The sequence below is a fragment of the Felis catus genome, chromosome A1 (genome assembly GCF_018350175.1).
Source record: "Felis catus isolate Fca126 chromosome A1, F.catus_Fca126_mat1.0, whole genome shotgun sequence".
Lineage (NCBI taxonomy): Eukaryota > Metazoa > Chordata > Mammalia > Carnivora > Felidae > Felis > Felis catus.
In genome coordinates this window covers 168,721,102-168,746,134 of record NC_058368.1, presented here as the reverse complement: position 1 = coordinate 168,746,134, position 25,033 = coordinate 168,721,102, and the positions used below count along the sequence as shown (strand labels likewise).

The 25,033-nt window shown below is 35.1% G+C and overlaps 1 protein-coding gene across 7 annotated transcripts in view; it reads right to left on the bottom strand.

The window, feature by feature from the left end:
- Positions 1-25,033, bottom strand: part of FER (FER tyrosine kinase) — a 442,286-nt gene that overhangs the window by 307,603 nt on the left and 109,650 nt on the right. For 6 of the 7 annotated variants that reach the window (XM_023258902.2, XM_045034531.1, XM_045034545.1 and 3 more), the window contains 2 exons: positions 16,050-16,172; positions 2,079-2,268 (listed from right to left, as the gene is read on the bottom strand). In XM_023258902.2, the coding sequence (XP_023114670.2) occupies positions 2,079-2,268; positions 16,050-16,172 (313 nt within the window). Of the gene's footprint in view, positions 1-803; positions 1,966-2,078; positions 2,269-16,049; positions 16,173-25,033 lie in introns of those variants that run through there. The other variant, XM_045034544.1, reaches the window with a different exon arrangement.

Sequence of the window (25,033 nt, the reverse complement as noted above, 5' to 3'; positions counted from 1 at the left end):
ACTGAAATGCTCTTTCCCCAGAAATGAAGGGGTGTAGTAGCTCCCTGTCTCCAGTCTCTGTTCAAATGTCAACTACCCAGTGACGGTTATTCTGACTTGGATTTAAAATTGTGTCCCAACTTCTAGACCCCCAACCCTCTACCCTGCTCTGTTTCTATTTCTTGGCATTTAGAATCTTCCAAAATAGTATATAATTTATTACTCATTTATTAACTGCCACTCACTATAGAATGTGACCTCTAAGAGAGGTTTTTTTAATTAGTTTTATTCACTGATGTATCTTAAGCCATCTAGAAATGTACTTGACTCAATAAATATTGCTCAAATGAATAAATGAAACATACTTATGCCCAGACAATAGAGAATTTTTGCACAGTACTTAATATTTATCATTCTCTCCTTGGAATTTTGGCCAAAATTAGACCTAGTTTTAAAAAAAAGACATTAAGATGGCTTCTCCTGACAGAGATGATTATGTTTTCTGCCTCCACAATTTTTTTTTAGATTTCTGTAAATAAATAGATGGGCTTTCACTGTAATTGAATTATAGAGCCAAAATAAACATCAACACCTCTAAGAACCTGACTATACAATCCTAACTCTGATTATACATTTTAATCACATGTATAAGAATACACAATCAAGGCGCCTGGATGGCTCAGTCGGTTGAGCATCTGACTTCGGCTCAGGTCATGATCTCACTGTCCATGAGTTCAAGCCCCACGCCGGGCTCTGTGCTGACAGCTCGGAGCCTGGAGCCTGTTTCAGATTCTGTGTCTCCCTCTCTCTCTTCACCCTCCCCCACTTCGCTCATGCTCTGTCTCTCTGTCAAAAATAAATAAACATTAAAAAAATTTTTTTTAAATGAATACATAATCTGTGGCCCATCTTAGTGGTACAGTTCTTTAAGGCACTCCTCCACAAAACCATTCACTACTGAAGCATAAGTGTATTGGTTAACACTGCCATTAATTTGAGTCATGTAACTTACAGATTAACACGGCTCAATTAATAACAAAAATGGGAACAACCATAATAATTTAAATATTTCATATTCATTTATCACATTTTCAAATACTGCCTTTTCTTTCAATAGAGACATCTGAATATGTTTAATAATCAAGTTATACTATTCAGAACCACGTAAACTAAAAATGACTAAAATATCAGCTATAACATCATCAACTATGATAGTTCTATTTATGGACCACATACAGCTACTCACAGAAAAGGCCAAGGACATACCTCAGGCTTTTTTAGCCTGGGCACTATTGATATTTTGAGTTGGATACTTTTTTGTTGGGAATATGAAGGCAAAGGTTGTCGTGTGCATTATAGGATGTTTAGAGGCATCAGTGGCCTCTACCCATCAGATACCACTAACTGTAACAACCAAAAATATCTGGAGACATTGCCAGATGTCCCCTGGAGGGCAAAACTGTCCTCTTGGTGAGAACCACCAACCTAAGATGGAAAGGAAGAAGGAAAAAAGGAAAGAAGAGAGGGAGGGAGGGAGGAAGGGAGAGAAGGGGAGGGAAAGTATTTACACTAGGCATTCTTAAATAGGTCATGAAAATATAAAATGTAGTTGAATTTCTAGTTGGTGGGTTTGAATGTGTTTACTGTAGTTTAAGAATATAAGTAAAAAAACTCTACTTTTAAACAAAATCAAATGTGTTGTGAAAATAATAAATATATCATCAATCTCAGACAAATAAGATTTTACTGTTCTTAAGAAGAAAAAAATAATAAATAGCTTTCTCCTTATTTCTTACTTCTATCTTAGTAATAACACCCTACCTTCTGTCTTCCAGGAATAAAAACATTTGCAGTCTTTGTATTCAGTTTTAAAGGCCAGAGAAGAGCTTTTCCTCTGACTCTACAGGTGGTTCCCAAAAATGTTCTCCAGGTGACCTGACATGACTGACAAATCTATTTTGCATTTATAAACAAGTTTAACAGGGCCTGCATATTAACAAGAAAAACAATTTGTCATAGCAAAAGAATTAATTTTTATATTCATTTATTACCTAGATACTTCTCTTTCAAGTTTCTCATTTGATTACTCTTTGGCTTACCATAGATGTAACTGATCGTGCATCTTCTTCATAATTTACTACTGGAGGTGGCTCTTTCCCATCGTTTTCTTGTACTTTTTGTTCTAGTAATTCTTTCTGTGCTGTAAACTTTGCCTCAGTGCATCTCAACTGCTGGACTGACTGTTTCAGCTCTTCAAGTGACTGTTTCTGGCTTAGCAGAAGCACAATACTGAAAAAGAACACATTAAATATAAATTAGTTCAACTTCTTTAAGAAACAGAGCCTTTCAAGGAAACTATACATGTATTACGCTTCTGCTTCCTTTCATTTTCACCTTTATAACAGTCCTTCAGAATCATTAGAATGATAAAACCAAACAGCTTTCGCATCATCACGATAGTTACTAAATGTTAGCATTAGCAAAATGGAAGAAAATATTTGGAAGCAAAAAACAAATTCAAGATGCTTTGAAATATATTATAATGTACGGTGTTCATTTTACTTTACAACTAAGCCATCTACCTCACAGAGTACAGACACTTAGGTTGAGAAGTGTAGGGCCTAAAATGAATTAATATGACTAAAGCAGAATCTCAGTTTACTTCAAATCTCAAATGGAATATAGCTGAAGTCAGATCTGTGCCTCAGGTAAAATAAACCAAATCAAAGTGACAACCTGGGAAGAAGCTGTGTTTATTTTGTGAGGGGTGTGTTTTAAGAGTTGAAGAAAGCTGTTCTGATGAGGACTGAGGACTGAGCTGTCACTGAGGAAATGAGCATAAGTCCCCAGATCTTTCCAATACATCACTATAAAGATAATATACTTCCCCAATTCTTTACAGAACTACATAGGCCACACGTTGCCTTTCTGTGACCTTTTATACCTTGAAATCTGCCCCAAAGGGAATTTCAAACTAATTCACCCACATTAAAGCCACAAGAAAACAGGGAGTGGTGGTGGGGAACAAACACCTCTAGAAACACTGTTATATATAGTATACTAATATCTTAAAGAACTGTGCCACAGTTCTTAAAGAACTGTGCTATTTTCATGTACCATTGAAAATAGGTAATTAATATGTAAGTGACAACAGACTGTCAATAAGGGAAAACTTCAAAACTGGACAATAAGATCAGAAAATGTTACTTTCTTAAATTGGAATTTATATGGATCGATACTAATTGAATAAGTAATCATAGGCAGAAGAAATGCCCACTAAGAGAGATCTGTTTATACATACAATGTTGATCAATATTTTGAAAACTCAATTTCAATCAAATTGAAGAGGGTACAACCTCAGGGAATGCTATTAGGAGAGCTAAAATCTCCTCATTATACTGCAATGAGTTTCAGGTGAAACTGACAAAAAGAGAACTCAGGTGGAGAATTGAGTGAAATTTGGGAAAAGAACTAATGAGCAAAGTTTTTGTTTAATGTTTATTTATTTTGAGAGAGAAGGTGAGCAGGGCGAGAGAGAGAGGGGGGGAGTGAATCCAAGCAGGCTCTGCGCTGTCAGCACTGAGCCTGATGCAGGGCTCAATCTCATGAACCATGAGATAATGACCTGAGCTGAAATCAAGAGTCAGATGCTTAAATGAGACACCCAGGCAGCCCAAGATTATTTATAACAGAAACCTAGCAATGTTCAAAAGACAAATCCCCCTAACCAGTCGAGTTCATGGCCAAAGTAATGAAGAAGGATATACCATACTGTCAGAGCTCATTACTACCTCCCAAGTAAAATCATCATGGCATAATGGTAAGAGTATAATTATATCAAATGAGAACAGGTTCAATTTAATGGCTTAATCATGTTTATTTTCTCATCTTCAGTTTTAGCATGGGAAAAATTGATAATAATACCAAATTGTCAGGGTTGTTCTGAATACAATGAGATAATATTTAAAAACTTGTTAGCATAGTGCCTCCCATCAAGTAAGAATTCAGTAAGTAGCAATTATCATTTATATCATCATCATTCAACAGTCTGTGAACTGTGTTCTAAATCCACACAGATTTCCTGATAAATTCCTGCTGGTTTGCATATTAAGTAGTAAGTCCTTTCTTCGTAATAAATTGGTTATAGATCTTGTTCTCTGTGAATCTCTTCAGAGAAAGTTCATTTTTAAAGGTCACTTTTGTGAACACAAATTTATAAGGACTGAGTTCTGGAAAAAATTACACCCATATGAACTTAAAGCTTCTTTAAGGTTCCTTCTTTGTATCTCCTCACCACCAAAAGAATCGCATGACAAAAGGATAGGGCACAATTTAAAATTTACCAGGTAAGATGGTAAAAACATGTATTTATGTATCTGCAGAATGAGTCCAAAAAAGAGGGTGAATGATTTCACAAAAGTATACCAATTAATAGGAAATTATACTTGAAAATAATAATGCTCTAAAACCATTACTACTACCATTAACCTTGTGTAAATCAAATTCCTAAAGACCAATAGGGAAAAATGCAAAATAAAATAATAATAATAATTAAAGGAATGAAAATAAACTTCAAAAATAAAATATGAAATAACAAATAAGGAGCGATAATTACAAAGTAGTAAATATGAATAGAACATTAGGACAAAAAATTCAAAGAAATACATTTATGGGAGCAAAACACCTACATTTGATTATCTCTTCAATTGTATAGCAGGCCCCCAAAAACGACTACACCCTTCTCTCCAGAACCTAGGAATATGTAACCTTATATAGCAAAAGGGAGTTTTGTAAGTTAAGGATGGTGGAATGGGGAAGTTATTTTAGATTATCCAGGTGAGCCCACTATAAACATAAGCATCTGATAAGAGAGAAGTAAAAGGGACAATGTCAGAGAAGACAATGTGACCAAAAAACAAAAGGTGGGGGGGGGGGGGGGGGAGAAAAGGCATTGTGATGTGGAGCCAAGAGCCAAGGAATAAGGAAAGTCTCTAGAAGCTGGATAAACAGAAAAGTGGATTCTCCCCAAGAACCTGCAGAAGAAATCAGCCCCATCAACAACTTGCTTTTAGGCCCACAAGACTCATTTCCAACATCTGATCTCCAGAAATATAAGAGAATAAATTTATGTTGTTTTAAATTACCAAGTTTGTGGCAATTTATTACAGCAGGAATAGAAAACTAACACAAACCCTAAGAAAGATGATACCTGTTTTTGGTCCATTTTAAATGACTAAACTAGGGGCACCACCCATTTTTTGTTGTTGTTTGTGTATTTATTTATTTATTTATTTATTTATTGAGAGAGAGACAGCAGGTTAGGGGCAGAGGTGGATGAAGAGGGAGAATCCGAAGCAGTCTCTGCAATGTCAGCACAGAGCCTGATGTGGGGCTTGAACTGCGAACCATGAGATCATGAGCTGAACTGAAATCAAGAGTCAGCCCGCTTAACTGACTGAGCCACCCAGTTGCCCTGGGTGTTCAACTGCTGATTTCAGCTCAGGTCATGATCCCAGGGTCCTGGGACCAAGCCCTACCTCAGGCTCTGTGCTGAGCATGGATCCTGCTTAAGATTCTCTCTCCTTCTGCTCCTCTCCCCTGCTCATTCTCTCTCTCTACCTAAAATATTTTTTTTAATGGCTGAAATATAAGAAACATTATATGGTTGTATAGTATGCATAGCCAGTAACAACTAGGATATAGACTTTAGAGAAAAATATTAAAGAGTTAGAAGTATTTTTCAACCAGAAAATGACTGTATCACATAAATTAGTTTTAGCTTCATTAAATACTAAATAAAATTTTTAAGGGATTAAACCATTAAATAAACCATTGAAATAAAAAAAAAAGAATAGAAATACCAGACAATCCAGCAATTCCAAATCTGGATATTTACCCAAAGAAAACAAAAACAATAATTCAAAAAGATACACACACCACATTTTCACTGCAGCATTATTTACAATAGCCAAGATATGGAAGCACCCTAAGTGTCCATCAATAATGAATGGATAAAGACAATGTGGTGTTGTGTGGATATATATTATTCAAATATATATAAATATATATATAAATTTATAAAATATATATATAAAAAATATACATCTACATAATGAAACGTATACTCAGCCATAAAAAAAGAATGAAACTTGACTTTTTTTTTTTTTAACAGAGAGAAATAGCTAGCATATGAGTGGGGAGAGAGAGAGATAGTGAGCGAGAATTTTAAGCAGGCTCCATGCTCACGGTGGAGCCCTATGCGGGGCTCAATCCCATGACCCTGAGATTATGACCTGAGCAGAAATCAAGAGTCAGATGCGCAACCGACTGAGCCACCCAGGTGCCCGAAATCTTGCCATTTGTGACAACATGGATGGACCTAAAGGGTATTATGCTAAGTAAAATAAGTCAGGCAGAGAAAAGCAAACACCGTATGACTTCACTTATATGTAGAGTCTAAAAAGCAAATCAGAACAGAAACAGAAATGAACTCATAAATACAGAGAGAAAACTGGTAGTTACAGAGGGGAGGGGGTAGGAGGACAGGAAAAATATGCAAAGGGAGTTAAGAGGTACAAACTTCCAGTTATAAAACAAGTAAGTCATAGAGGTAAAGTACAGCAGAGGAAATACAGTCAATAGTATTGTAATAACTTTATATGGTGATAGTAACTAGATTTATCATAGTGACCATTTTGTAATGTAAACAAATGTCGAATCACAATGTTGTACACATGAAACTAACAATGTTGTATGTCAACTATACTTCAATAAAAATAATAAATTAATGAATTAAAAAAATTTAAACCACATATAAAGTTTAGAGAAAAGGCTCTTTTTAAACATGACTTCTCATGGCATTTATAATCTCTATACTAAACTATTTCACCTTTACTTTACCCTGAATAATAAATAGGGTCTTCCAAAATGATAAACATAAAGGAGAAAAGTTAGTATTTTCAACAAATGGTACTGCACAAGTGGTCATCCATATTCAAGAAATGAATCAAAAACAGACCTTATATCATTCATAAAAATTAACTCAAAATGGATCAGACATAAAAGTAAAACATAAACTACAAAACTCCTAGAGGATACATAGGAGAAAACATAGATGACATTGGTCTGGTGAAAGCTTTTTTTAGATAAAACATCAAAGGCACAACTTGTGAAAGAAATAATTGATAAACTGCAGTTTATGAAAATTAAAAACTTTTGCTCTGTGAAAGACAGTGTCAGGAGAACAGTAAGATAAGCCATAGACAGGGAGAGAACATAGGAAACACATACGTCTGATAAAAGACTATTATTCAAAATACACAAAGATCTCTTAAATGTCAACAATAAGAAAACAAACAACCTGATTTAAAAAACAGGTCAAAGACTTAACAGACACCTCACCAAAGAAGATATGCTCATGGAAAATAAGTATATGAAAAGAAGCCCCACACCATGTGTCCTCAGTGACATGCAAATTAAAACAACAATGAGATACCTCTATCCAGTGATGAGATGACCAAACTCTAAAACACAGACAACATTAAATGCTGACAAGGATGTGGAACAATAGAAGCTCTCATTCATTACTGGTGGGAATACAAAATGGTGCAGCTACTCGAAAAGATGGTTTGGGAGTTACTTACAAAAGTAAAAATACTCTTACCATATGATCAAGCGTCACACTCCTTTATTTACTCAAAGGAATTAAAATTTTGCATCCACACAAAAGCCTGCACACAGATGTACATAGAGCAGCTTTATTCATAATTGCCTAAACTTGGAAGCAACCAAGATGTCCTTTAGTAGGTGAATGGATAAATAAACTGTGATTCATCCAGACAATGGGATATTATTCAGCACTCAAATGAGCTACCAAGCTATAAAAAGACATGGAGGAAACTTAACTGCATATTACTAAGTGAAAGAAGCCAATCTGAAAAGGCTACATAATGTCTGATTCTAAATATATGACATTCTGGAAAAGGCAAAACTATGGGGACAATAAAAAGATCAGCAGTTGACAACAGTTGAGAATTGGGGCAGGGGGATAAATAACTGGAGCACAGAGGCTTTCTGGCAAAAATTATGCTGTATGATACCATAATGATGGATACATGTCATTACACATTGTTCAAACTGACAGGAGTGAAATGTAATTTAAATTAAGGACTTTGGGTGATAATGATGTGTCACTGTAGGTTCATCAATTGTAACAAATATAACACTCTGGAGAGATATTGAAAACGGGGGAGGAGGGGCGCCTGGGTGGCGCAGTCGGTTAAGCGTCCGACTTCAGCCAGGTCACGATCTCGCGATCCCTGAGTTCGAGCCCGCATCGGGCTCTGGGCTGAGGGCTCGGAGCCTGGAGCCTGTTTCTGATTCTGTGTCTCCCTCTCTCTCTGCCCCTCCCCCGTTCATGCTCTGTCTCTCTCTGTCCCATAAATAAATAAATAAATAAATAAATAAATAAATAAATAAGAAAGAAAGAAAGAAAACGGGGGAGGATATGCATGTGTAGGGTCAAGGATATATGGAAAATCTCTGAACCTTCCCCTCAATTTTGCTATGAAAGTTAAACTACTCTAAAAAAATAAAGTCTCAATATAAAAAAAAATGAGGTATCAGTACACATCTATTAGAATGGCTCAAATACAATAAGATGACCACACCAAATGCTGCCAAGGATGAGGAGAAAATGATCACGCATACACTGCTAGTAGGAAACCAGCAATTGCACTCATGGGTATCCCAGAAAAATTAAAACTTACATTCACAAAAAAAGCTGTACATGAATTCCTGAAGCATCTTTATTTGTAATAGTCAAAACCTGGAAACAAATCAGATGTTCTTCAAAGGGTGAATGATTAGACAAATGAGTTGAATTGTGTCCTCTAAGAAGAGATGTTCAAATCCTAACCCTAAGAACCTCGAAATGTGATCTTACTTGGAAATAGGGTTCTTGCAGATGTAATTAATTAAGATGAGGTGATATTGGAGTGGATTTGGGCCTTTAATTCTTATGACTGGTGTCCTTGTAAAAAGAAGAAAATCTGGATACTGAGAAGAGTACCCAGAATACCACCGGGAGATGGAGGCAGATTGAAGTGATGCTTCTATAAACCAAGGAATGCCTAGGTTTGCCAGCTATTAAGGGAAGCTAGGAGGGAGGCAAAGAACAGATTCTCCCTCAGAGCTATCAGAAGAAACCAGTCTGCCAACACTTCATTTAAGAATATGAAAGAATAAATTTGTTTAAGCCACCAAGTATGTGGTACTTTGTAATGGGAGCCCTAGAAAACTAACATACACACCATGGAATACTACTTAATAATGAAAAGGAATGAAAGTGCCTGGATGAATTATGATGAATATAAAAAGGCAATCTCAAAAGGTTATATACAATGTGATTCCATTTATATAACATTCTTGAAAAGACAAAATTGCAGAAATGGAAGACAGTTGCCAGGAGTTAAAAAAAAAAAAAGGGTGTGAGATGGAAGGCAGTGTAGCTATAAAAATGCAATACAAACGATCCTTGCAATGATGAAAATGTTCTGTTCCATTACTGTATCAATGTCAATATTTGGATTATAATATTATATTATAGTTTTGCAAGATGGGGAGATGTAAGCATAGGGGAGATGTGAGCATAGGGTACATGGGATCTCTCTGTATTGATTCTTACAACTATAGGTCAATCTGTAATTATATGAAAATAAAAACTTTAATTAAAATGTATATCAGTGCTGCTGCACCATGCTTCCTCTGGTTAGGTGAGGTTTTATCATCTCATATGCCTCGGGTTCTTAAATAATCTGTTTTAGAGATAGGCCTTTTTTATTCTCCTCTCAGGAGTTCCAAATAATTATATTGTATCATATTGGCAATCACTTAGTCATTCTGAGACACTATCCTAATACCAAAAATTAGAGTTAAAATATAAATTTATGGGTTTTAGTTTAGTGGTTTGGAAAAACAATGATATTTGGTGGGGAGGTAGATGCTGTATAGTATGGCTGTAGTCCTAACTTTTTTTTTTAATTTTTTTAAAACATTTATTCATTTTTTGAGAGACAGAGAGAGAGCACAAGCAGGGGAACGGCAGAGAGAGGGGGAGACACAGGATCCGAAGCAGGCTCCAGGCTATGAGCTGTCAGCACAGAGCCCGATGTGGGGCCTGAACTCATGAAATGCCAGATCATGACCTGAGCCAAAGTCGGATGCTTAACCGACTGAGCCACCCAGGCATCCCTAGTCCTAACTGTCTTTAATCAACATGTCTGGTCATGAAATTAATAAGCAAAATTAGCTACTTCCAATTAATCTCATTGAGCTTTATGTATAATGGTATAATTTCACATAAACATCTTGCTTTTGTTCAATAGTTACTTTTTTAAAAGTATTACTGTAATCACTATACCAGACAATATTAATGACTTTTTATGCTTATAACACCATTGAGCAAACAAGTTATACATATTATAAGAAAAAACTATAGAAAATAAATGATTGTATAACACAATAGGAAGCCCTAAATAAATTTAAAACCTAGATGAGATCAGAACCTTTACATGTGCAACTTACTCCCTATCTCTGACTACTCTTTCCATGCATTTGTCACACGGAAGAGGGGGGGAGCAACTTCTGTCCTTCAAAGCTAGTAAAAATGCCAATTTCTGGGAGACCCCAGAGTACCTATCTTAAGTAGGTGTTCCTCTATTATTCTTTTATCTGAACTCCTTATTTTATAGAAATTATCATAATGTTAATTTCTTGTTCATATTAGTCTACTCCACAAAAGTGTAAGCTTCATAAGACATGGGACAATAAATATCTTACCCTTCATTGTATTCATAGCACCTAGCAGACATGCAATAAATGTTATTGAATGTATTGTCTATTTAGGTAGGACAACTTTGTTTGTAATATACATAATTTTTAAATCTGGAGACAAAAATAAAAGGTCCCTGAATTTGCACACTATACAATACTCGAGATAACTTAAGTCTTACCTGAACTGTAAGGTAGATGTGACATTTTGCAAGTCTCTTAAAATTTCTGGGCCTCAGATGTTACATAATTTGAAAGACAAGGAGGTTGAAACAAATAATCTCTTAAGATTCTGCATGGCTTTGGGACACCTAGGTGTCTCAGTCAGTTAAGTGTCTGACTTTGGCTCAGATCATGATCTCATGGTTCATGGATTCAAGCCCCACATTGGGCTCTGTGCTGACAACTCAGAGCCTGGAGCCTGCTTCAGAGTCTGTCTTTCTCTTGCACATGCACTCTCAAAAGTAAATAAGAAACATTTTTAAAAATAAAAAAAAAGATTCTGCAAAGCTGTAAGAGTTATGACTTTATAACATATAAAGTATTTTTAAGTATTAAGTGATAATAGTACAAAACAACACAAAATCAAATAATCATTCACTTTTTGGAAGTTAAGCCAGGCATTAAAACCAGTAGTAATATTACTTGCTCTTTATGCCCCTGAGTCATAAATGACATATGCATGATGTATTTTCCCATAAACTATTTTCTAATACAGTAGTTAAGGGTCATAAATCAGGAGAAGATTGATATTACTTCCATTTGAATAAATATGCTTTAGAAGTAATGAGTAAAGTTATGTATACTACAGTGACACTTTGTGTTGTATTAAAATTATACCATTTCAAGTGGTTGGTTTTATTCCTTTTACTCTATTTTTTAAAATATAATTCTACAATAGCTACATTTCAGTTGAGACCTGCATTATTTATATAAGCTAAAACTCTACTCTTGTTAGTGTGAATTTAATGTCACATAAAAACCATTCTTTAAGTTTATTTTTCACTATATATTATTCAATTATAGGAATGAAAGCTATCAAATGATTTCTCATATAATTTATTTTTTCCACTGTTACTATAAAATGTTTTAGAGACATTTATGTTAAACTCAAATTTAAAGGTTTTAACTTTAGTTCCTTATTATTTCAATAGAACGAACAATGCTTTCTGTTAGGTAAAATTTCAGTATAACTGCAATAATTTAAAAGTGTAAATATCGGGGCGCCTGGGTGGCTCAGTCGGTTGAGCATCCGACTTCAGCTCAGGTCATGATCTTGCGGTTCGTGAGTTCAAGCCCCGCATCAGGCTATGTGCTGATGGCTCAGAGCCTGGAGCCTGTTTCAGATTCTGCGTCTCCCTGTCTCTGACCCTCCCCTGTTCATGCTCTCTCTCTGTCTCAAAAATAAATAAACGTTTAAAAAAACAAATAAATAAAAATAAATAAAAGTGTAAATATCTAACTTATAGGATATTTTTAGTATTTGTGAAGAACTGTGGTTCTGTCTTATTGTTTTTAATACTTCCAATTAACAGCATATGAAGCTAAAAAAGTATTGCAGAGTAAAAATTATTGTAAATCTATTTCTAAAACTGGATTGAAATTGCTTTTAATTATATAAGTGTATTTAAATATATATGTAGATTTACACACATATATGAAGGAAATGTTTCTGAATTATTAAGAAACTGAAATGCAAATATTTCCACTAGAACCCCTTTCAGGTTATTTGCTAAGCAAAAAAAAAAAAATTTAAGTTTATTTATTTATATTTTTGAGACAGAGCACAGGGAAGGGGCAGAGAGAAAGGGAGACAGAGAATCTCAAACTCATGAATAGTGAGATCATGACCTGAGCCAAAATCAAAGAGTCAAATGCTTAACCAACTGAGCCACCCAGGCACCCCGTTCAGCAAAATATTTTAACATATAAATCAAAGACAAACTTCAACCCTACTAATATCTAAATTAATGAAATTTCATAATGACTGCTTAGTTATATAAATGTGCTTAACATTTTCAAGATTATGCTATGAAGCTGATAATAACAACTCCATAACAAAGAGCTAAACAGAACTCATCCCCTGAATTGTTTGACATACTTATCTCTTCTAACTTACCCTCATAAGAACACTATTAAAAGAATAAGATCAAGCAGATGCTGTGATCAAAAAGACAGATGCTGTAGAGTCAAGAACTCATGTGTTTTCTACCACTGACTAGATATGTAATTATAATATTTTTTAATTCTCTAAGTCTTAAAGGGAAAATACAGGCAAATACACAAAAGGAGTAGTGAAGCTAACATTCAGTGTGGTAATATATATAAAACATCTGGCATAACATGTAGAACAGAGTAAGAACTCAGGAAATGCTATTTCCCAGATATCCACCACTCTTTAAGCCTCCTTTCTTTATACTCCCATTATCATCTCCTGATAAATATAAATAGGTGTAAGAGAGTGGGTCACATTCATTATGTAGATGAAAAGAGAGTCAAAGATTTGAGTCACAAAAACAACAAAAATCAAAGAATCTCACAATTCCTAGATTAAGACAACCCCTTAAAGATTGTCTCTTTCAACAACGTAGACATGCTAATGAGAGGGTCAGCCATCTTATGGTCTTTCTCTATACCTACTAAATTTTAAAACAGGAGTCATTTACAATGTGTGTATTTACAAAACCATAAAAAAATAGAACCACTTGGTTATCTGTAAACAAATGAAGAGACTATTCCCAAAGACAGAAAAGCAAAATATAATTCTTTTTTGAATTTTATATGGGTAATGTTTGATACATTTTGTTTTTACAACCCAAATAGAATCTTCTATTAACACAATACTAAAATTTTCCAGACATATTAAAGGAATGCCCAGAATAACTCAAATTTTCCTGTTCTCATCTTTAAAAAGTTCATTGATTCTAATATAATATTTAATACCAAGTTGTAATAAGAGCTATAGTATAAGTGGGAGAGGTAGGCCCCTAATATTCTAAGGTGTATAATAAAATAGATTATGTTGCCATTCACTGAAATAAGGAATATAAGAGTGAACTAGGTTGAATTGGGTTGGGCTGTATTCAAATTTTTTTTATATATGAATTTTTGTTTTGTTTTGTCTTGTTTTGTTTTAGAGAGAGAGAAAGAGCACAAGTGGGGGGGGGGCAGAAGGAGAAAGACATAGAGATAGAGAGAGATAGGATCTCAAGCAGGCTCCATGCTCAACACGGAGCCAGACATGGGGCTCAATCCCACCACCCTAGGATCATGACCTGAGCCGAAATCAAGAATCAGACACTCAACTGACTGAGCCCCCCAGGCATCTCTGTGTTGAGACTGTTAATTCAACCTTAGACATGGGAAATTTACTTCCAAGACATCCAAGGAGTTATGTCAAGTAGGCAATTGACTACATGGACATTGAGTTCAGAGGAAAAATCTGAGCAAGAGTAATAAATGTGGGTCATCATCAGGAAACCATCTAGGGAGTGAATGTAACCTAAGGCCATTCCTTGAGTAACTCCAAAATAGACTGGCTTAGTGAAGGAGAATGAGTTTATAAAGGAGTAGCCACAAAGAGAAGCAAAAGATCTGGTCCAAAACACCAACAGAAAAACAAACAAACAAACAAACATGTAGTCGACAAAGTCAGATACTGAGAGGATGTCAAGTAAGATACTTTTTAAATTTAGCAATGTAGAAGTCATTGGAGATCTTACAGATACCTATTTCAGCGGTGACGAGGAATAAGCTAGATATATATGGGTTGAGAACTAAGTAGGAATTAAAGAAATGAGTGAATATAATCACTCTGAGAACAAGTATGACTAAGAAAACAATAGGCAAAGGCAGTTGGGGGAAAATATAGAAGGGTTATCTGGGGTGGGCAGAGATGTAGAAATTGTTTTAAGAATCAACACTTAAGAATATTTAACAAATGAGCACTGGGGCACCTGGGTGGCTCAGTCAGTTAAGTGTCCAACTCTTGGTTTCGGCTCAGGTCATGGTTTGTGGGGTTCAAGTGCTAACAGCACAGAGCCTGTCTGGGATTCTTTCTTTCCCTCTCTCTCTGCCCCTCCCCATACATGCACACACATGCACTCTCTCTCTAAATAAATAAACAAAAATAAAAAAAATAAGCAAAAATTGGATCCAATTGAGAAGAAAAGGTAAATCTAATATAAAAAATGATGTAAAATTTCTGAGAAAGTATGAGAAGACATGATACAAAAAGAGGCACAAGAAATAGACTTGAGAAAAGGAACAGTTCCTCTATGGAAGTAAGCACAGAGAATGGGTACAAACGCAGCAGATATGGATATTTAGTCACAGAAAATAAGAGAGTTGCCACCTGATGATTCTAATTTTTTTCTGTAATGTAGAAGATATCCAACTGCTGACAATGATGGGTGGAGATAAGAGGATCAGAGACTTGAAAGAAGTGGAGAATATTTTAGAAGTTATGTAGAAAGTGCAACTATAGACCAGAGAAATTCGACACATCATAATTTCCTTGAGAATCTTGATAAACCAACCCAGTTATGAGAGTATGATAGCAAGAAATGTATATACTCTAGTCAGGAGTAGAGAGTAGAGACACCATACCAGTAACACCTGTTGCAGATGTAAGCAATAACCAAAGCCAGATTATAAATTTTAAGTTATAGATCAAAATTTAAACTTTAAAATGGTAGAAAATGTAATTATTAAAATCATTGAAAACAACAGTATCCACAGACAAGTAAAGTAAGAGGATCCAGGAGGATATTTACAGATCCAGAAATCATCAAGAAACAACAGTAAGACAAAACAGCGTAGCAAGTCTCAGAAGGATTTTCGTAAGTGAAACAGATTGCTATTTTCTAATAAGTTTGTTTCCTTCTAACACAGGGGAAGCCAATTTATAGAGAACATTGACCTGCCACTTTCTGAACAAGGAATTCACAGTGAATCTTGTGGACGCTGATGAGAGGAATAAAGACAACTTTTAACAGGATTTTTCAGAAAACAGTTCAAATTGTTAAAATATTGAGACATTTGATCAGGACACTATATTGACAAAACCCAGAATCATTTTTCCAGAGTCCTATAAAGTAACTCAATTATACAAAGTTTTGTACTTAAAATGAAATTTCAGCTTCTAGAAATTTTATGTTCATTATACCATGTAACTGAAGCGTTCTGTAAAATTACATCAGTTAAGTTTTCTTCCTTCAAATTATTTTTCTTTTACGTACTCAGACTTCTTTTCGTAGGTCTTAGAAGATTCTTCAATTCTCTTCTCTAGCTCCAGGACAGCCTCTTCCTTGTTTAAAAGCATCTGCTGTGTCTGCATAAGTTCTTCTGCTAAGGTTTTCAACCTAGAATGATCAGTTTCCTCATTATTAATCAATACATTATACTCACTTTATACAAACACACTAAACATTCATACATCTAAGGTGGTGATGTCCAAAGCAGTAGCCACATGTAATTTAATGTAAAGTAAATTAAAGTAAAATTTCAGTTTCTTGGTTGCATTAATCATATTTCAAGTGCTAAACAGACACATGTGGCTAGTGGCAGGCAACCTTACTGGACAGTGAAGAAAAGACTATTTCAATAATCACAAGTAGTACTCTCGGACAGTGAGAGTCTTAGTCATTAATAAAAAAGGGAAACAGAAACAGAAAATTTAAAAAGAAGAAAGGACTGGGGGCACCTGGTGACTCAGTCGGTTAAACGTCCCACTTCAGCTCAGGTCATGATCTCACGGTTCGGGAATTTGAGCCCTGCATTGGGCTCCCTGCTGTCAGAGCAGAGCCCGCTTTGGATCCTCTGTCCCCCCCTCTCTCTACCCCTCCCTAGCTCATGCTCTCTCAAAAATGAATAAACATTAAAAATAATAATAAATAATAAAAAGAAAAAAGGATTTAAGCAAATAAATACCGATAATGTTTCAGGAAGAGTGTAGTGAAAAGACCATGGTTTTTATTTTCAGACAAACATGTATTTACATTCTGGCTCTGCCACTTTTTAGAGATGCTGAGCAAGTTGCATAAGCTCATTAAATCTATTTTCTCACTTGTAATCTGAGGGCAGGAATAGCTGCTTCAAAGCATTGTTTTGAGGATCAAATACAGTAATGTATGTGTAATGACTGGTACTTAGTAGGCACTGAGTATATGGTATCCAGGATTTCTTTCATGTATTCTCTCATTTACTTCTCACAACAACCAATCAGATAGTATTATCCTTATTTTAAAGAAGAGACAGTGAGGTTTAGCTGAATGGCAATTTAAGTGGATAGTAAGCTATTTCTCTTTTCATACACTATATTAATGCTTTAGGGATACTTTCCATATAGATATTAACACAATTAAATAAACAAAATTAATATGAACTTTAGCCCAGATCATTTTTGGTTGCATAAAATGCATTTGGTCCTGAATAGAAATATTTCTACCAAAAAAAACCACAGAAAGCTATTGTATCACATAAAATCTTTATCTTCAGCCTTTTATAGCAAAACATGAAATCCAAAATATACAAAAGAAAATATTAAATAATCCAACTCTACGAATATGTAAATATATTGGAAGTTAAAGAGAGGATAAAGAAAGTCAAAAGCAAAAGTCAAACTGGGAAGAAATAATTTGCAGTGCAAATTACAAGCAAAAGCCCTCTTAGAAAAAAGGACAGTCTAGTATGAAAATGGACAAAGAACATAACTGGAAGTACAGGGCTGACTCCTTTCCTTGTAACAGCTGTATCATCAAGTTAATCACTTCACCTTCCCACCTCAGAATAAGAGAAGTATTTGTGTTGACCACTTTATGTCTCTACTGCAGTTTGTAAAGCACCTTATTCTTGTGTGACAAACAACAGCTCTAGAACCAGACACCCTCACTTCCAATATTCACTCAGCTTTTCTAAACTTCCATTTCCTCCGTTAATAAGATAGGAATCAATTTAACACCTAATTTAAAGAGTTCTTGTGATTCTGTGCATATTTTTAAGTTACTATTACAGAGTTTGAAGCATAACATGTTCTCTATACATGTAACCTTATATTATTAACCAATTTTATTAGTTTCATTAAAAAAAAAACATTTTTCTCAGAAGTAACTTTAAGTTTTGCCTTCCACCTTTAAGAATATTTTGTTAACAGTGGGTGCAAAACAATAATGTTGCTCCCAAGGCAGAGGTAGAATTGAATATATTATAAATAAAACTCAAGAACAGGTTACATTTTTTATTATTTATGCATTATTCCCAATTAAGGGCAAGTAAAATAATGGAATACTGCAAGCACACTACATAAAAAATAGAGAAGCCACGCATAAGTAAAAGTTTTTCCCTTCAAAACAATGTTATTTCCAACAATGTTAATTTTTCAGAAATGTGAAAATTTTCAGTTCCATAAGAAATTAATATAAGCTTGTATTTTTTTATCATCCTTGGTACAAGAGTAAGTATGTCCATAGGCATACACATAAATATGTACATACATGTTGATTGGATGTGATTTAACAGTAGTAATATCACTACATATCAAAAAGGAAGCAAAAAAATGAGAAATTCTATTATTGATTCCTTCGTATTTTATCATTTGGACAAGGGAAGACATTTGATTGTGGTGAATATCAGTTTCCCTAGCACTGCCCTCTTTTTACTTGCTATTTTTACTCTGAAACAGGCTAGGAAAGGAGGAAAGAGGTGAAAGCCAGAGTCAATCGGCAAGTTTAAATACCTTAGACCCCATTCATCATTGGTACCTTGGCAAGGTACGTATATTAAAATCCAAATCTGCTAATATTTTCTACTTCCTTTAGTAATCATTTTAGCCTCCTGAAAAACATCACCTAAGCTTTGAAAGAGAAATTAAATTTGAGGTTTTATATAGGCTAAATTTTTTAGTACATGTCAGCTCATTTGTGAGAAGAATGGGTTGGTACTTTTGATTTCTCTTCTCAAATTCCTGGTCTGTGCTATAACAACTTTAAACCAGAAAGAAAGAAACCTACCACAGCTTACTAGATTCCCTAAAGAGCCTGAAAGGCACTAGAAACTCAAAGGCCTACAAGAACTAACACCACTTCTGATCCCTGGCAGGTCTGTTCTGTCAGCTAGAATTCACCACCTACTACATTTAGCAATGAAGGCCAGAAGGCTCAAGGAAGAAAGAAAGGAGATAAGAATAAGGAAATGAGGAGAGCAGAGGGAAGAGAATAATAATATTAGCTGTTTCTACCTTTTCTAGCTCCTGATCATGTCAAGAAATTGGTACCTCTTCTCGAGGCTTTAATTTTTTGACTGCCTTAGCATAACTGACCTTTATGAAAAGTCTTTCTAAATTAAAAACAAAACAAAACAAAACTGAGTAAGTCTTTGAAGTCAAAACTTCTTAATATTTCTACATCTCTAAAGATTCATAGTTGTAAACTCAAAGTGGAAAAGACAAATGATCTTAGAAGAATGGAATTATATGGGGAAATGATTTTCCCTTCTTTACAACCATCCTCCTAAATAAAACCTGGAGTGAAAATCCAGTGAAGAGGAAAACACTCTAGTAATTATACTTTATGAACCGATATCATAATACCTGTTAAGATAGTTTGCAAAGCACTCTTTACCATGATGTCATTGTTATATATGTTTGTATACAAATACACTAGTAACAGTCCAAATGGCTTATTCTTTACATCTTTAGAGTAAATGTGTTATACTTAAACAACATGACTCAAAACATTTAAATGTCATGACACTGCCTTAAAAAAAAAAATTCACAAAACTGACATAATACTTAACATTTACTAAATGCCTAATAGTTTCAAGCACTTTATAAGTACTTAAGTCCATAACATTCTTATAACATCATTATTATCTCCATTTACATATAAGAGACTGAGCCACAGAGATTAAGGATCTTGTCCCAGGTGAAAGACCTGGTAATTAGAAAAACATGTCAGAGTCCAGGCAGCTTAGATCCTGAGTGTATGGACTTAACAACTAATATCCTCTGTATTAGTAATTTCACCTCATAAAATTTAGTTAATGTATATAGTTCAACAAGTACACAAAGATATAAAAACAAAGATATTTGTTGAAACACTGCTTAAATCACAATAACGAAAGGTGAACTCTCTGTGATGCTAATAACACTTAACCTACAGGCAGCACACTTGCAAGATCTCTTCCCAGAGTCTGCACTTGCTTTTACACTTGTAAGTCACTAGAGTTTTAAGATGTCACACACACACATACACACCCACCCCAATTCTGTAAGTTTCAGCCTACCAAAATCTGTATCCACCCCTTTGCAAAAAGAAAAAATTAGAAATAAATACCCATCTATAAATAACTACATTAAATAAACCTTCTTACATGTAAGCATTAAAACACTGTGCACTATTAATATTTCGTATATATTTTAAAAAGAGGGTAATGCAAAAAAAGTATGCATAGAATGAGCCCACTTAAGTCAAGAAAACAATTTATATACATGTGTATGTCTGTCTCTACAGTCTGGAAAAATACATGACTTTTTTAACCAATTAACACCAGAAGGTAGAAATGTATCTTTAAAAAGAACTTTGGGGCGCCTGGGTGGCTCAGTCAGTTAGACATCTGACTTCAGCTCAAGTCATGATCTCACAGTCCATGAGTTCGAGCCCCGCATGGGCTCTGTGCTGACAGCTCAGAACCTGGAGCCTGCTTCAGATTCTGTCTCCCTCTCTTTCTGCTCCTCCCCGACTCACGCACTGGTGCGCACTCTCTCTCTCTCTCTCTCTCTCAAATAAATATCAAAAAAAAATGTTTTAAGGAGAGCTTCAATTTTCACTGTACACCCTTTTTGTAAGATTTTATGGATTTTATCATCTGCAAGCATTAGTTAGATAATTTTTAAAGATTTAATGTATTTAACAAAACAAAAGCCAAAAACACTGTAGACAATAACAAATTTTCGGTACTTCTACAATAACTTTTCTATCTTCAAATCATTGGCCATCATTATCTAAATTTTATAGCACTCTTACAGAGACCTAACTTCCTAAAAAAGTATAAATTATAAATTTCCAATGCTGTCACATTCATTGTGACATTTGGGTTAATTAAAAAAAATAATTGGAAAAGGGGTACAGCTGCCTGAAGTAACTTTTTTTTTTAATTTTTTTTCAACGTTTATTTATATTTGGGACAGAGAGAGACAGAGCATGAACGGGAGAGGGGCAGAGAGAGAGGGAGACACAGAATCGGAAACAGGCTCCAGGCTCCGAGCCATCAGCCCAGAGCCGGACGCGGGGCTCGAACTCACGGACAGCGAGATCGTGACCTGGCTGAAGTCGGACGCTTAACCGACTGCGCCATCCAGGCGCCCCCTGAAGTAACTTTTCTGACATCTCTTTTTCCCTGTTACCGCAACATAAATTGAAGAAATAAAACATTTCTTGTGATCTCTTTCGTAAAATATAATTGCAGCAGCATAGAATTTATGAATGACCTTCTATACCATGACACAAAGCTTTATTAGTTTTTCTCAAGATTAAACAGAAGATAGCTCCTAATCAACCAAATGTTAGGAGTTTCTATTAAATATATTCATCTCTTAACACACAACCTAATCTACCCCCAACCAACAAATCCACCTGCCTTCTTCTGTGTGGCATGTGTCCCTTAATCAAAATATCCTTTTAACATGTCACCAGCTTCCAATATTTTACATATTTCCAAATATTTTTTTTAATGTTTATTTATTTTTGAGACAGAGAGAGACAGAGCATGAATGGGGGAAGGGCAGAGAGAGAGGGAGACACAGAATCGGAAGCAGGCTCCAGGCTCTGAGCCATCAGCCCAGAGCCTGATGCGGGGCTCGAACTCACGAACCGTGAGATCGTGACCTGAAACGAAGTCGGACGCTCAACCGACTGAGCCACCCAGGCGCCCCCCATATTTCCAAATCTTTACCATTCACTCACACAAAAAGTATTCCCCTAACACAACCTAACATGATTGCAGTGTATGTTCAATCAAAGACCAAACTTGAGCTAAGACTATACATGAGAACAGCCAAAACCAAAATTGATAAAACCATAGTTCTGCTTGAAACATGGAAGTACTGCAGTATTTATCATTCCACTGATTGACAAGGTTGATTCAAACAGTCTAATGGGTTAAATTGGTGTCATTCCTTACAAGAGTCAGAAAACACTTTCTGTGAAGGTCGGAAAAATAAACATTTTAGGTTTTGCCACCAAGAGGCAAAATTATGGGTATAATGTAGGTATTAACATAACAAAAGAGAAAACAAATATTCACAAATATTTTATTGAAAAATTCAAATTGTAATAATAAATGGGTACAATTTATTGTAATACCAGTGTATTAATATTATTTTGAGGATATTTTGAGGGTAATAATATTCCCCTTCCTTGGGGTTCAAAGTTAGTGCTTATCATCAAACAACTATAAATGTACACTTGTTAAAGCAGATATATAATGAAATTTATTTCATCTTTGAAAGTGTCTTTTCACATTGATGGGTCCTGCAAATATCAATATCAATCATAAGCACATGACTTTAATTGAGTACAGTTATTGCTTAGAAGGCATTTATAATATTATACTGCATGGCTTTTAGCATGTCATTACACTGCAGACACCTCACTCCTAACTGAAAGTTAGGTGGAAACTCCTCAATCGCATAGTTTTATGGATTTTTAAAATGCCAAAATACTTACATAAAGGTCCAAAACTCACTGCTAGAAATGTAGTTTAAGCTTAGAAAATAAAATATACCAGTTTCAAATTTGGTGGGAATGGTAATGCTGCTTCATGTTTTAATGTTTGATGGCATAAAAAGTATATACATAGCCTGACATTACCTGTGATTCAAATAACATTAGTTGTCATCTAAATGACTTGTACTACAGTATAAATTCTGCATACAAGCACTGTGTTACCTTGTAATTTTAGGTTGGATTCATTAGGAAAATATTCAAATCTTTAGCACATGCTAATGTTTCCAAAGCTTTTGGAATTTAGTGCTCAATAACAGTGGTTGAGGGAAATACTAATTATTTAGAAAAATTTCAGTCTTGGCTCTGACACAAGAAAACTTTACTACTTCTAAACCATCAAAATTCTCTGCACAGGGCAAGTGGACATATTCAATTTCAGTTTTTGAAAAAAAATTCATGGAAGTGATGATGGTCAAGTCCATGAGAGCAAATGAAGGTCATTATTGACATTATTAGTTTAAGAACATATGATTAGAATCAAATATTTTCCATGAAGTACCTGCTGATGAAAAATACAATGAATAACCCTATGATTTGAACACCTAAAATCTTCACAAGCTTTGTAAATTTGCTCAACTAAGCCTCTTCCTGATCCATACATTTTTAACACCTCCAGTTGTAATATATCTTAAGACGGTCCACTTCACTTTGTAGTGATTGTTTTCTCAGCTTCTTTGACAATATATATATGTATTTTTTTTTTTTTGCAGGGAGTTGGGAGTGGAGAAAAAGTCTCTGGAGTCTATTTATGCAGGGAGAGTGCTAGTTCATTCATGCAGTGTGGATACTATCTGCTATGGTCAACAGGTTCCTGCTGCACAGAGTTGCCTGCTTTCTCTTCATGTCCTTGGCCTTGTTGTTTCTGGGAGACTTTTGATGACCTTCTCATAATGGGCTTTTATTCCTTAAATTTTCCAGAATTGGTTACTTTTGCTTGCAACTAAAGAACCATAACTCATTCAGGTCCTATATGCTTATCTTCAGCCATGTTTTGTGGGGAGTGGACTCCTTCAACAAATATGTGGCAGCAGATAGTGAAAATAGAAGAAGCCAGTCCCTGGATCTTCAGTAAACAAGAGAAAGAAGGCACAGAAGGCTGGTGTGAGCCAGGGATATGGTATATATCACTTTCAGAAGATCAGCTTTACCAGTCAGATCTCAGTTACTTGTGAAGTTAGAATTCCATCTCTAGCTTTTCCATTGTCCCACAGGTTGACTGGCTTATGAGTTAGGCATATCTCACAACCAAAGTCCTAGTGGCTAGGACAGATAATTGAAAAAAGACATATTCTTGTCTGTAGTTGACCCACATAGACTATTCATAGAGAGTAATTCTTCAGTAACTTCAAACTTGGCATTGACTCCTCAAGTAAACAAAAACTGAGCAGTTTTGATCACACCTGCTAACTTATCAAGAGACAGGGAAAACCACTTGAAATCATTTATCTTTTTAAATTAACTAATGATGTAGCTCCCAATATTCTTAATTCTTCAAGCAAATGTTCTCACTGAAAGACTAACAAACATAAACAAGTTTATTTTTTCTAGACACATTTCCTATTTCCTTAATTGCTACAGTGAGACACTATTTCACCACTCACTGGCAAATGACTTTCCTTGCTCTGTTAACAAATGAACCACCCAGAAACTTATTTTGGTTGCATCCTTATTTTCATATTTTTTGAAGAAAGTCTGCTGTAATGAGGTATTCCAATTTAAATTTTCTAATTTTTCTGACTAGTGCTCTCCTGTGAGTTGGGAATACTGAGATAAGTATTTACACTGGTAATGTCAACATGTATTGTATCATTTTAGCACAGCCATACTGTCATTGCATAATAAACACAATATTTTCCCATCTAGTTCAATAACAAAATAATCCACACTCCAGTGTGGATTTTTATCATCTTATCATGATGACCATTGAGTAATACACAGATTTGTTGAATCACTATATTGCACACCAAAAATTAACATAACACTATATGTTAGCTACCCTGGAATTAAAATTTTTTTAATTTTTTAAATTTTTTAAAAGTATAACACTCAAAATCTGTTCTCCCATTTTTTGTTTTGACATGATAGGCACAAGCTGATAATAAAAAGCCATTAAGGGGCGCCTGGGTGGCTCAGTCGGTTAAGCGTCCAATTTCAGCTCAGGTCACGATCTCACGGTCCGTGAGTTCGAGCCCCGCGTCGGGCTCTGGGCTGATGGCTCAGAGCCTGGAGCCTGCTTCCGATTCTGTGTCTCCCTCTCTCTCTGCCCCTCCCCCGTTCATGCTCTGTCTCTCTCTGTCTCAAAAATAAATAAAAAAAATAAAAAATTTAAAAAAATTTAAAAAAGCCATTAAAATGCAGTAGTACAGCAATATGTGAGGCATTCAAAATGCTATTCAGTTATAACTGTGTCACTGAGATCTGCAGTGCACCAAGGAGTAGTG